Source organism: Thamnophis sirtalis, unplaced genomic scaffold, assembly GCF_051295495.1.
Source record: "Thamnophis sirtalis isolate CommonGarterSnake01/CBP01778 unplaced genomic scaffold, rThaSir2_p1.2 scaffold_6, whole genome shotgun sequence".
Classification (NCBI taxonomy): domain Eukaryota; kingdom Metazoa; phylum Chordata; class Lepidosauria; order Squamata; family Natricidae; genus Thamnophis; species Thamnophis sirtalis.
Window position 1 is genome coordinate 127,670,066 of NW_028261386.1, and position 14,247 is coordinate 127,684,312.

At 44.2% G+C, this 14,247-nt stretch overlaps 1 protein-coding gene across 1 annotated transcript in view; it reads left to right on the forward strand.

Moving 5' to 3' along the window:
- The window catches only part of LOC106545657 (protein eyes shut homolog), a 550,606-nt gene extending 536,772 nt beyond the window's left edge, over positions 1-13,834 (forward strand). The window contains exons 30-31 of the mRNA XM_087719050.1: positions 6,533-6,694; positions 12,485-13,834. Coding sequence (XP_087575176.1) covers positions 6,533-6,694; positions 12,485-13,686 — 1,364 coding nt within the window. The 3' untranslated portion in view covers positions 13,687-13,834. The remainder of the gene's footprint in view (positions 1-6,532; positions 6,695-12,484) is intronic.
- The last annotated feature ends 413 nt before the right edge of the window (positions 13,835-14,247 follow it).

Genomic DNA, 14,247 nt, shown 5'->3' on the forward strand with positions numbered 1-14,247 from the left:
CTAGTGAAGTCAAGTATAAACTCATCCCTTTACCGCAGGGCAGAAAATCCATTTTCATATTTACCCTCTTGGTTTTATGCTAGTATCTTAACAAACTGATCTATTGATTTATTTGCCATCAAGTCATTTTCAACTCTTAGCTTTTTTTTTTAGTACATTTTATTTTCATTTTCATACGCTCATATGTATACGCCATACAGTATTAAACAATAATTGCATCAATTCCTCTTGTCGACAATGCCCCAGAAAATAAAAGCCCAATATACTTCTTCCATTCTCCATACACCTCTTTCTTCCACCATCCTCCAACTTTCTATCTTCCCTCCATCATCCCCCTCTACCCTACTTCCCCTCGCCCTCCACCACTCCTCTCTCCAGATCCACTCCCCCCTTCCTTTTCGCCTTCCCCCCCCCCACCCTCTCTCCCATCCCTCTCTACCCATCTTTCTTCTTTCCTACTCCTCTCCCCCTTGGTGTATTTCCACTATATGTTAATGTATTTGGCTTATCCTATTTTTAAAGAAAAATTAGAGAAAAACAGTATACATGTGAAGTCACATTGCATTGAGATCTAACACATCATGTCTAGCCTAATATATATATCCCTCCCTCCCTCCACCCTCCACCCCGACCCCCCCTCCTCCCCCCCCCCCCCCCCGACTTCCCAGAACCCGTACACGGTATAGATTTTTAACAAACACAGTCTAAAATCTATTTAGAAAAAAGAAATAAAGAAATAAATAACATCTCTACATTGATCTTAGCTTCTTCTTGAACTCTTAGCAATTACACAGATCCCCTCTCCCCACCATGACAATCTATCCCTAACCTATCCTTTCAGGTCTTCCAATGGTGCAATCATAGTGATTATACCTGAGTCCATCAATCTTGATGCTGGTTGTCATCATCATCTTCATTTTCCCTTCCACTTCCTCCAGCATTAAGGCCTTCTGCAGGGTGTTAGGTCTTCATATAATGTGCCTAAATTGGGGTAAGTTGAGCCTGGTCTTTTGTGCCTCAAGTGAGAATTCTTTGATTTGTTCGATGAGCCATAGCAATAGCAATAGCAGTTAGACTTATATACCGCTTCATAGGGCTTTCAGCCCTCTCTAAGCGGTTTACAGAGTCAGCATATTGCCCCCAACAACAATCCGGGTCCTCATTTTACCCACCTTGGAAGGATGGAAGGCTGAGTCAACCTTGAGCCGGTGAGATTTGAACAGCCGAACTGCAGAACTGCAGTCAGCTGAAGTAGCCTGCAGTGCTGCATTTAACCACTGCGCCACCTCGGCATAGGTTTGGGGGTTGTTTTTTTTGGTGGCCATGGGGTTCTTCAACACCAAAGTTCAAAGGTGTCCTTAATCTTCTTATACAGCAGATTACAAATTGTCCATACAGCTATGAATTATGCAAGGCCAGGTCAGAGATGGGTTTCTGCCGGTTTGGCCCAGATTGGGCGAACCAGTAGTGGCGTCAGAGGGAGACTCTTCCCACCCACCCGCACGCTTCTGCGCATGCACAGAAGCACCACACACACATGCACAATAGTAAAAACACGTGCACACACACGTGCCCAATAGTAAAAAAAAATGGAAACCCATCACTGGTCCAGGTCCAATATATTACCTATAAATCCCTTTATGACATAGATCCAGGTTACCTGAGAATGGGATTGGCCTTGTGCCAGCAGAAAGGGCACACTGCGTACGCCGTCAAACAAGGAATTATGCCCAGCAGGATCCAGGAGAAGAGCCTTTTCTTCTGTAACTCCTACCCTCTGGAACATTGAGATCCCCACCCATTCGCTTGGCCTTAAGGAGGGACCTTAAAACCTGGCTCTGGCTGTTGGCCTGGGACCATGATGGGGCCTTGTGATCCTGGAAGTGGTAACAGGATTAATAAAAGATGCCACCTCCACTTCATTGTACATACAGACCAGGGGTGGGTTTCTCGCCGCCGGAGTCCTCATGCACGTGAGCGGCACGCGCGTGCACGCGTGCAGCGCACACATGCATACTAGCGTCTGTGCGATGCTCCAGCTGCTCCTGGAGGATCGCGCAGGCGTTGTATGCGTCCTGCGCATGCGTGGAAGCGCAGAATTCGTCAAAACCAGGTAAGGAGCGCGGGCGGGCGGATGGGCCCTTTGCCGTTCCCGGAAGTTACTTACTTCCGGGTTCGCCGACCAACCGGTTCGCAGGGACCGCCGCGAACCGGTTGAAACCCACCCCTGATACACACCAGTGGTGGGTTTTAAAAATTTTTGGAACCTCTTCTGTAGGTGTGGCCTGCTTTCTGGGTCCACTGGTAGATTTGACGAACCGGTTCTACCGAACTGGTGTGAACCGGTAGGAACCCACCTCTGATACACACACACCAACATATCTATCTTAGTTACTGTATTTCTCTATTATGGTAATATTATTTTTATTGTCTTACTGCTTTCAACTTTTATAATATTGTTTTATCAGTTTGTGTGCTGTCCAAAGTTGTGTGACCGTGAGGTGGATAGCATATACATTTAATTAATAAATAAGTAAATGATAAACCCTGAACTGTGATCCACTAAATCTCTGCTTTGTTTAAAGAAACCAGCTGGGCCTTCCAGATTTCACTTTTGCAATACATTAAACTCCAGTGGGTATAATGAATAAAGCAGACAGAGATTTCTTAATATATCCTCTGACTAATAAAGGCTTATGCCATTCCCATCAAAAGTTTTCTCAATTGCTGAGATTAGTTTAACAGTTTATGAGACAACAAACATCCAATATAAACCAACAGAGTTGAGATTTCTTCTATAAATTTCCATTTGTAATATTCTTAACATTATAATGGGAATATCAATAGCAGCTTTTTTTTACTTTACTCCTAATCTAAGCAATTGCATATAAAGCAGCTTAGACAAATGAATAAACATCTCAAAGTTCCAAAATTTGCTTCATTGCTGTAATTCACAGAACATAGCGTCATAGTAATGACACTATTAATAAGGGAAGAAATTAAAATCAGAGAATGAAATTGTTGTAGAGCAATAAAAAATACGACATTTCATTTATTATACTGATCCACACATCCAAGTTCCCAGCTGTTAAGCCATGCAGCCTAATTCAGTTACATGCTATTTCTAGAAGCTGTTTTACATTATACATATTGTATTCAATTCTTGTTGGAACTAGATTATATAGAACATAAGAAATCCATTAGTAGGCTCCCTAGCTATTTTTTTTTAAAAATGAAGTAGACAAGAGGCTTTTCACAATTAACCGAGCTCAGATCAGTGGTGGGATGCAACCGGTTTAACAACCGGTTCAATGAGTGCAAGCTTTGCGCCCATGTGCACCATTGAAAAAAATGACTTTTTTACACTTCAAAACTTACCTTCTACGTCAGTGCCTGTGAATAAAACAGCGGATGTGCGGCAGTCCGCTGGGCTGCGTGAATCAGTTGAGCTAAAAACAGGGAAATATAGGTCAGGAAAACGCAGGGGCAGGTGGGCGGGGCCAAATGCTTACTGGAATTACCGGTTCACCTGCGTGGCACGACAAAACCGTGCTCGACTAAGCCACGCCCGATTAAACCGCGTCGCTGACGTCATCAACAGGGCGACAACAGCGAGCACGGAGAAAGAAGGGCGCTTTAAATAGCGCTTTGAAAGCAAGCTGATTCAACTTAAGGTAAGGGTTAGCTTTAGGGTTAGGTTTAGGGTTAGGTTTAGGGTTAGGTTAAGGGTTAGGGTTAGGTTTGGGGTTAGGTTAAGGGTTAGGATTAGGTTTAGGGTTAGGTTTAGGTTTAGGTTTAGGGTTAGGTTAAGGGTTAGGTTTAGGGTTAGGTTTAGGATTAGATTTAGGGGGGTTAGGTTTAGGTTTAGGGGTTAATTTTAGGTTTAGCATTTACAGCGTGCTTCTGTCTCCGCGCTGTTGTCGCGCTGTTGATGACATCAGCTACGCGGTTTCGTCGAGCGCGGTTTAGTCGAACGCGGTTTTGTGGTGGAACCGTTCACCTGAACCGGTCCAAACTGCCTGAATCCCACCCCTGGCTCAGATCATCCTCTGCTATTCCCTTAAGGGGAAAAGACACCCCCCCCCTCAGTTATAACACCTTAAATAGGAACAGAAGAGGGTTCAGTAACTCCTTCTTTACACACAGATTATTTTCTGTTTTGAAATTCTGGGGAGCAATAAGAACCTGCCATGTGCCACGATGCCATTGCTGTTCATTTCAAGATTCATGGATGTTCCTAAGATCAAGTGTTACAAAAAGACTCTCCGGTAATGAAATGGGAGGGTGGAGGGTTGTACAAAGCTGGAATGCAAGTTGTTATCTAGAGAGAGAGAGAGGAGCAACCATGACAACAGATAAGAACCTAGAAGACAAATATGTGATTGGTGAGCTGGGGTGCATGATAAGGCACCTTGGGGAGAATAAGGAGTGCAAGAGGGAAAGAGGAATACACCGTAGCAACGGTGCTTGTAAAGTCAACAAAGTCCCATGATTCTAATTGGTCAAATGGGATTTGCGTGTACCAACATTGAGGAACAGGTTGGTATCAGAGTTTTGCTTTTGAACACACTTGTTATTCTATAAAGGGATAAAGAAGAACAGTTACTTTCCAGGCCTTATCACAATACATGAAATGTCATTCAGGCAGTCCTTGATTTGCAATCAGTTGTTTAGTGACTGTTAGAAATTATAACAGTCCTCCGTGACTCAGCTTCAAGTTTTCTGACGGCCACAGACACACACACAGCAGAGGTGGGTTCCTACCAGTTCGCACCTATTCGGTAGAACCGGTTCGTCAAATCTACCGAACGGGTTAGAAGAGGTTCCACCAGTGGACCCGGAAAGCAGGCCACACCTACAGAAGAGGTTCCAAAGTGTTTTGAAACCCACCACTGGTCCTTGGATATGATTATTCTACACTACCATGCTCCTATTTATAAAACTCAGTGCCTCTGTGAAAGGTAAGGATGACTACTGCGTTTGTGGTGCAATCAGAACATTGCGTGTGTTGAAGTTGTTTTAACGCAAACCAAAGATGCCTTTCAAAAAACAAGTTTACATCCTATTCTTATGCATGCCAGTGCTGTGTGTGAGGTGATTTAAGGTGGTTCTGACAAGTGTCGTGGGCATCTTCATATCCGGTCACATGGGCGGCAAACCACTCCCATCCGGTCACATGGGCGGCAAGCCACTCCCATCTGGTCACATGGGCGGCAAACCACTCCCATCCGGTCACATGGGCGGCAAGCCACTCCGACAAAGGAGGCCACACCCACAGAGCAGGTTCGAACAATTTTTGAAACCCACCACTAATACACACATACACACTGTGGTGACGTGATTGTATTTTAGGAGTTTGGCAAGTGGCCTGCATTTACAGCAGTTTGCAGTATCCTGTGGTCACATGGTCAATGTATGAAGGGTTTTTTGTTTGCTGGAAACCAACGTTCAAGTGTTCATTGGGTACAAAGTCTTTATTTAATGGCCATCACATATGACTGATGACCATGGCATTCCCTGAGTAATTGTGACCTTCACTTATTGACCGCTGGGAAATAGGTTGAAAAATTTGGTGCAGTCAAACGGTGGCCTGTTTCATGACCGGCATGACTTATGATCATAATTCTGGGCTCAATTCTCTCAATCCTTTTTCAGAACTCTTCTCTGAATAGAAGCTTTCCTTAATGTAAAGAAGTCACATAATCTGAGACTTGATTGCATCTCTGTTTGGGTCCATTAGACATTGCCTACAACTAGGCACCCCTGCTCACCATTCCTTGTTTCTATTATAAAACGAAGTAAATTAAACGCAAATTAGGGAGAGGAATTTAGGGTGGGATTAATGTATCTGTACATTAATGTACAAGATTCAGCTTGTCCAGAATGCAGCCGCGCGAGCGATCCTGGGTGCACCTCGGTTCACCCACGTTACACCTATCCTCCGCGAGCTGCACTGGCTGCCTATTGGTCTCCGGATACGCTTCAAGGCGCTAGTCGTCACTTATAAAGTCCTTCATGGTATTGGACCTGGGTACTTGAGAGACCGCCTGCTGCCAATCACCTCCACTAGACCGATTAGATCCCACAGATTAGGCCTCCTCCGAATTCCATCCGCCGGCCAGTGTCGACTGGCGACTACCCGGAGGAGAGCCTTCTCTGTGGCTGCTCCGACCCTCTGGAACGAACTCCCCGTGGAGATTCGAACCCTCACCACACTCCAGGCCTTCCACAAAGCCCTTAAAACCTGGCTGTTCCGACAGGCCTGGGGCTAAAGAGCTTTTCCCCCCGTCTCGAATGGTATGACTGTTGTGTGTTTTTAAATTATGTATTGTTATGTTTTGTCTTTTATTTTCTGTCTGTAACCCCCCCCTTCCCTGATTTGAATTGTGAGCCGCCCTGAGTCCCCTTCGGGGGGAAAGGGCGGCATATAAATATAATAAAATCAAATCAAATCTGTATTTAAGAACAAAAGAAATCTTAAAGGATTCTGTTGTTAGTGGAGATCAAATCTCTTTCCTGTTACGTTCTGTAGCCTTAACCATAAGCGATGCATCATTCAGCAACCGCAAATCTTCCTGGATATCATTTGAGCCCTTCAACATTCGACACAAGGTTCATATCCAGATGCAATTCCAGACCTTTTCAGGAAATGGCATCCTCTTTTACGCTGCTCAGCATCTGAGTTCACGATCAGGTAAGTCTTTCATTTTACTATCCTGTGATAAGGGGAAGGGGTTAGAGGCCAAATGAAACATTATCTGATTTGATTAACGTGCCATGATTTTGCAAGAGACGAATTGTTAGGATATTGAATGTAGTAGTTGGAAGAGCAAACTGTACAATAGGACAGAACACACAGTTGTAGTGGATTAGAGCAGTGTTTCTCAACCTTGGCAACTTGAAGATGTCCGGACTTCAACTCCCAGAATTCCCCAGCCAGCATCTGCTGGCTGGGGAATTCTGGGAGTTGAAGTCCGGACATCTTTAAGTTGCCAAGGTTGAGAAACACTGGATTAGAGAGTGCTGACTCATGCATGATATAATCTACGCTGCCATTGGTTGCTGTGATTATAAGGGGGGGTGTTTCCCTCCCCCTCTCCTTTTTTCTTTGGTGCGTTCTGTAATCTGTTTTAGATTTACCTCATGACATTCCTGTGTTCCTGATGATCTTACGTTCTTCCTTTTCTGGATGATGAAAATAAATTTGAATATTACATATGTTTATATTTATAGAACAGACAAGAGGTTTGCGTCAGTGTCTCCGACTTCATTTGAACAGCTGCTGCGCAGTTCCTTGACATGAACGAATTGATAATAAACATCCTGCGATGGTACCTTTCAACAACACCTGACCATCCCAGGTCCTTGGGAAGGACTCGATCGGTGGTGGGATTCAAAGAATTTAACAACCGGTTCTCTGCCCTAGTGATTTTTCCCAACAACCAGTTCAACAAACTTCTCCGAAACTTAATAACCGGTTCTCCCGGACTGGTGCGAACTGGCTGAATCCCACCACTGGACTCGATGAACAAAAATGCCAAATCCAATCTAAAGATCTGGCTGATTTCATGACAAATCACAATGATAGCGTGTATGATTAACTTGACCACTTTACACTAAAAGGAGAATGCACTCAAGTCATCTGCAACCATTACAGTTAAGACAGTTGTTGTGCCGTGCCGGTGACTGGCCCCTCCAGCAGCCAGATGAAAGGAGGAAGAGGCATGGGAGCCAGGGTCAGCATCAAGGCAACCTGAGAGATCTGAGGGGGACAGAAGGAATAGAGTTGGCAGAGAGACAGAAAGAGGTGGAGCCTGGGCCATCCATCAGCCCTCAGATGGAGGGTCAACAGCCCTCCAGGTCTGGAGGCAGCTGATGAGGAAGAGGAGGAACAGCTGGGTCCATTGCCTGACACACGGATGAGCATAAGAAGAGCCAAGGTGGCGCAGTGGTTAAATGCAGCACTGCAGGCTACTGCTAGATCAGCAGTTCAGCGGTTCAAATCTCACCGGCTCAGGGTTGACTCAGCCTTCCATCCTTCCGAGGTGGGTGAAATGAGGACCCAGATTGTTGGGGGCAATATGCTGACTCTCTGTAAACCGCTTAGAGAGGGCTGAAAGCCCTATGAAGCAGTATATAAGTCTACTGCTATTGCTATTGCTATTGCTATAAGGCAGAGGAGAGGAGAGCAGTGGAAATCCGTGGGCCAGTCCTTGGGAAGGAAAAACCACCGCTGCTAGCAAAGTCCCACCCTAGCTCTGGGGATAAAAGGCAGGGCGCATAGACGAATCGATGTGGCAAACAACTCTTCATCTTCCAGCCAGCTGGATTTATCAGCCTGCGGGGAGAGAAAAACTTTTTTGGCTGGGACTTCCAGCAGCCCCAATAAAGGACTCTTTGAGTTAAACTTCAGAGGGTTTGATGCGTTTGGGGAGCTGGGTCAGAATAACCCAGGAGGGTCATTCAGCAGAAAAACAGGTTCCACCACAAAACCGCGGAGGACAAAATCGCGCTCGACGAAAGCGCGCATTTGACGTCATCACAGCGCGACGAAAACATCGTGCTGTGATTGAAAAATGTAAAAATAAAGCGAAAACCTTACCCTAACCCCCCCAAACCTAACCCTAAACCTAACCCTAAACCTTACCCTTAACCTAACCCTAAATCTAACCCTAAACGTAACCCTTAACCTAACGCTAAACCTAACGCTAACCCTTAACCTAACGCTAAACGTAACCCTAACGCTCTAAACCTAACCCTCACCCTTACCCTAACCCTAACCCTAACCCTAACCCTAACCCTTACCTTTATGTGAATCGGCTTGCTTTAATTTTAATTTTATATCAATTTTTAATTTTTTCCGGCGCGCTGTGATGACGTCACATGCGCGCTTTCGTCAAGCGCGATTTTGTCCTCCGCGGTTTTGACGGGTCACGGTTTTCTGGACAATTAGCATCAATCACTCCATACAAAGAATGTGATGCTGCCATATTTTCTGAGTCATCTGCTTCCATAATCTGCTCATTGTAGAAACTTTTGCTTTCAGTGATGCTTCCTAATACTGCTTCAAAGAGCTACAGCAGGGAAGGGGAACGTCCAGTGTCCAGGCCTATTCTAGTTTTTCAGGCCAATTGAGGCAGCCAGTGGAGCAACAAAGCCACGGCCTCTTTTGGCTTAACAACCCCATCAAGCTTTACTCATGCCCCATGCTTGGATGGACAAAATATCCCAGCCAGTCCCTTGTTCTCAACACTGAAACATTTTCTCAAGTTCAATTCTATTGGCATTTCGTGGCACGACATAACCGCGAACATCAAAAGCGTGCCGACAACACCGCGGCGCTAAAACTGCTATGTCAAAAGCGCGCCGACAACAGCGCGCCGACAGAAGCACGATTTAACTTAAGGTAAGGTTTAGGGTTAGGTTTAGGGTTAGGTTTAGGGTTAGGTTTAGGGTTAGGTTTAGGGTTATGTTACAGCGCGCTTCTGTCGGCGCGCTGTTGTCGGCGCGCTGTTGTCGCGCGGTTTTGACGGTGCGGTTTTGTCACCACGCTTTAGTCACACGCGCTTTAGTCTACCGCGGTTTTGTGGTGGAACCTTGGCATTTTTGTCATACTATTCATCTCAGCCCCCTGTTGCCATTTTTGTACCGTTTTTGCTTGCTGTTTTTTTAAAAAATGTGCGCAAATGCTTCTAGGTTTCTGAAATAAAATAATATTTGAGGTTTTTCATCATGATAAAATAGGTTAGGTTTAAAGGTGAGATCATGGAATGTATTTATTCTCTTTGCTTTTGAACTCTGCAAGGAATATCTAGGACATTGCACAAGGGAAAAGAAGATTTTAAAAACATGAAGTTTTGTCTGAGTAAAAAAAAACAGGACCAGGGGCTTTTGATTAGTGAGGTGCTCTTTCTCATAAACGTCTTCCCAAGCTCTAAACTAGGGGGGTCTCCAAGCTTGGTAACTTTGCTCGCTGGGAATTCTGGGAGTTGAAGTCCACAAGGCTTAAAGTTGTCAAGTTTGGTGACCCCTGCTTTAAACTGCTGTGTTGACGTAAACAAAAAAGCAATAAAAAAAAAGATTTGTTCCCATTGGTCTCCGGACGCAATTCAAGGTGCTGGTTATCACCTTTAAAGCCCTACATGGCTTAGGACCCAGATACCTGCGGGACCGTCTTCTGCCACATACTTCCCAACGACCGATTAGATCGCACAGGGAAGGCCTGCTCCGGGTGCCGTCAGCCAGACAATGTCGGCTGGCAACTACCCGGGGGAGGGCCTTCTCTGTTGCTGCTCCGACCCTCTGGAATAAACTGCCCCCAGAGATCCGGACCCTGCCCACTTTCATGGCCTTCCGTAAGGCTCTTAAGACCTGGCTATTCTGGCAGGCCCCGGGCTGTTGAACTTATGTTTGAGTTCCAGCCCCGATTACATTGGGTGTATGTTGTGATCTTTTTTATTATGTTTTTCTGTGTTTTTTAACTTCTATTTTAATTGCATTGTTGTAAGCCGCCCGGAGTCCTCCGGGATTGGGCGGCCTATAAATTTATTAAACATTCAAACATGGAACTGGTTTATGAAGAAGTCTATGAAAGAACTAAAAGTTGCCTTTGAGTTTTCAAACCTTTGAGCCCATCTTGTCAACCCACCCAGGGTAGATTGTCTTGTTCTTCTGCCTTTTAGAAAGACTAGCAAAATAAAGTAAAGGGTATCTTGCTATCACATTTTATTTCTCTTTTGATTCTTTGTGTATTGTAAAGATAACATAACAACAAAATGAAAGTGCTTTCTTTCTTGGCCCCTTCAAATAGGAACAGGTTAACGCCTCTGCTAAGTTATTATCTAGGATTAAACTATGCCCCACCAAAAAAGTCACAAGTGCTGTGTATCTCCTCTCTTTGAGCTGTTAAGAAAAACAATTAGATTTATTTGAGGTGGGGAAGATAATACAAGGTAAATGCTAGACTGCAAACAAGGGTGAGTATTCCAAAGAAAAGTCTGTTTGCAGCAAAACATATCATCTTACATCAATTTAATTTTTTGCTTGAATACATATTCTAATGAAGGTAACTGGGTTTTTTTAAAATACTACTTTAAGACTAAAACAGGATGCAATATTTCAAATCCAAAGAATTATGTTCTTTCAGTGACAAATTGCAACTCATAAAACGTTCCTTCCAGCTTCACTGGTGGGAAAATGTGGTGGTTTTTTATACATCTGCCACTCTCCACTCTATCCTGAGCCACATCAAGCCCAATTGTACGAAGCACACACTACGTATCTTAGTAAAACTTTCTCTCCTTCTCTTTCTCAAATTCCCCAGCTGGCATCAAATCCAAATCCAAACCAGGACATCATTTAAAACCTGGCTCCTAATGTTTTCTTTGGGGGGGGGGGAAACCAGTGCTCAATACTCAACTGAAGTTTTCAATATGGTTTCTTGAAAATGATTTATATTTAAATCCAATGGGGCTTGTTTTACTGTCTTTAAGAAGAGTGTGTGTAAAAGGATAGAAGAGGAAGCCTTGGTAGGAAATTTACTTGGTGCCACAAACGTACATTTCAAACCACTGAGTCCTTTAGCCCTTAAAAGCAAGAGAGTTTGTGATTTGTCATGTTTGCCTTCCAAGGAGCCTGCCAAAACAAACTTATTTAGAATGAGGAAAGGCCCAGGAGAATATTGTTTGGTTTCAGCCAAAACAGAGGGGATGCTGTTGCTTGGTTCGCAAAGCACATTATGTAAAAAAAAAACAACAAAACCTCTTTTCTTCAACTGCTATTATGTAAACCTTAGCAATGCAACTCCTATTTGGTAGTTATGTAAACCTTAACAAACAAGCACCATGGGATTCATCTAAGTATCTTCAGATTGCTAAATAATGGCAGAGTGATATCCAATGCAGGCTTGGCATTCTGGATGTTGTAATGTTGACATATATGGAAGATACCAGATTGTTAAAAGTCGTGACCCGTCAAAAGCGCGGAGGACAAAATCGCGCTCGACGAAAGCGCGCATGTGACGTCATCACAGCGCGACGAAAAAAATTAAAAATTGAAATAAAATTAAAATTAAAGCAAGCCGATTCACATAAAGGTAAGGGTTAGGGTTAGGGTTAGGTTAAGGGTTAGGGTTAGGGTTAGGTTTAGAGCGTTAGGGTTACGTTTAGCGTTAGGTTAAGGGTTAGCGTTAGGTTTAGCGTTACGTTAACGGTTAGGTTTAGGGTTAGATTTAGGGTTAGGTTTAGGTTTAGGGTTAGGGTTAGGTTTGGGGGGGTTAGGGTAAGGTTTTCGCTTTTTTTTTACATTTTTCGATCACAGCACGATGTTTTCGTCGCGCTGTGATGACGTCAAATGCGCGCTTTCGTCGAGCGCAATTTTGTCCTCCGTGGTTTTGTGGTGGAACCGTTAAAAACCGTTAACTTAATGTTTAGTTAATTTTTGACTTGCTCGGAGATACTAATGTGTTGCATCTCCTTCTCTTTAGGTGACTTCCTAAGTATCACCTTGGCAAGTGGATATATCCAACTACGTTACAACCTTGGGGACAGAACAGTAGTTTTACAGACATTCCAACCTGTCCATAGCACAAATAAAACCTGGCTTTTAATTAAAGCAGGAAGAGTTGGCAATGAAGGCTACTTGGATCTTGATGGAATCAACGTAACTCAGAAAGCTACCAGTGGCATGACTTCCTTAGACACCCAGACTGATTTCTATGTAGGAGGACTACCTTCCTTAAACTTGGTTAATCCCAGGGGAATGAAGAATGAGCCCACTGGCTTCACTGGCTGCATTAGGGAGGTCTTTGTCAACGGCAAAGAATTAAAACTCACCGAGAAAGGAGCGAAAGGTGGTTCCAATATAGGAGATTGTGACGGAACACCCTGCGGCTACAGAGTGTGTAAAAACAATGGGAAATGTAAAGTTGTCGAGTCTGATTTCTCTTGCTTGTGCCCCAAGCAATGGATGGGGAAGACATGTGAGCAGTCTATTTATTGTTCGCATAGTAAGTGTCTCCACGGAAGTGTTTGTATACCCAACCCAGTTTTATCTTCATATACGTGTGCCTGTAAACTTGGCTGGACAGGCCTGTGGTGTGAAAAACAGCTCTCGTTTTTGATTGCAAAGTTCACGGGCAATTCATACATCAAGTACACCGATCCCAATTATGAAGGGATCAGGGAGAGAGATCTCAGATTTACAAGGGTCTCCTTCAATTTTACCACCAGTCAAATGGATGGTTTGCTCGTTTGGTTAGGAAAGGCTGAAGACGAAGATAATGACTTCCTTGGAGTAGGACTTGAAAACGGAATGCTGAAAGTTGTAGTCAACCTAGGAGAAAGAATTGCCATCCCTCTTGTCCACCGAGGAAAGATGGCATGCTGCAAAAAATGGCATTTTGTTGACGTTGTGCAAAACCGGACCCGCGTCGAAGTGTATCTTGATGAGGAACTGGTTCTTTTTGAAGATCTGGATCCAGAGAGAAAGTATACGGTTCTAAATTATGGAGGCATTTGCTACTTTGGAGGGTTTGGCCTTGACAGGAGAGTAAGCGCGGTCACCTCAGGACTGTTTAAGCAAGAACTATTTGGTAAAATAAAGGATGTTGCCCTTTTCCAGGATTCAAAAAAAATAAATCTAACTAAGGGAGAAGGGTATAATATACATAGCGGAGATAAGGACTAACCAAGTAAGAGAGACACGGCTGTGTTATTTATTTAAACTTGTTATAGTAGCTCACTCTGGTAGACTCTGGGGCAGGCATAGTTATAGATCGGGGTATTGAACTCAATTTCATTGAGGGCTGCATCAGGGTTCTGTTTGACTTCGTGGGGCCGGGGTGGGCATGGCCGTGACCCGTCAAAACCGCGCTTGACTAAGCCGCGCCCGATTAAACCGCGTCGCTGACGTCATCAACAGGGCGACAACAGCCAGCGCGGAGAAAGAAGGGCGCTTTAAATAGCGCGTTGAAAGCAAGCCGATTCAACTTAAGGTAAGGGTTAGGTTTAGGGTTAGGTTTAGGGTTAGCTTTAGGGTTAGGTTAAGGGTTAGGGTTAGGGTTAGGTTATGGGTTAGGGTTAGGTTAAGGATTAGGATTAGGGTTAGGTTAAGGATTAGGTTTAGGGTTAGGATTAGGGTTAGGTTAAGGGTTAGATTTAGGGTTAGGTTTAGGATTAGGTTTAGGGGGGTTAGGTTTAGGGGTTAATTTTAGGTTTAGGGTTTACAGCGTGCTTCTGTCTCTGCGCT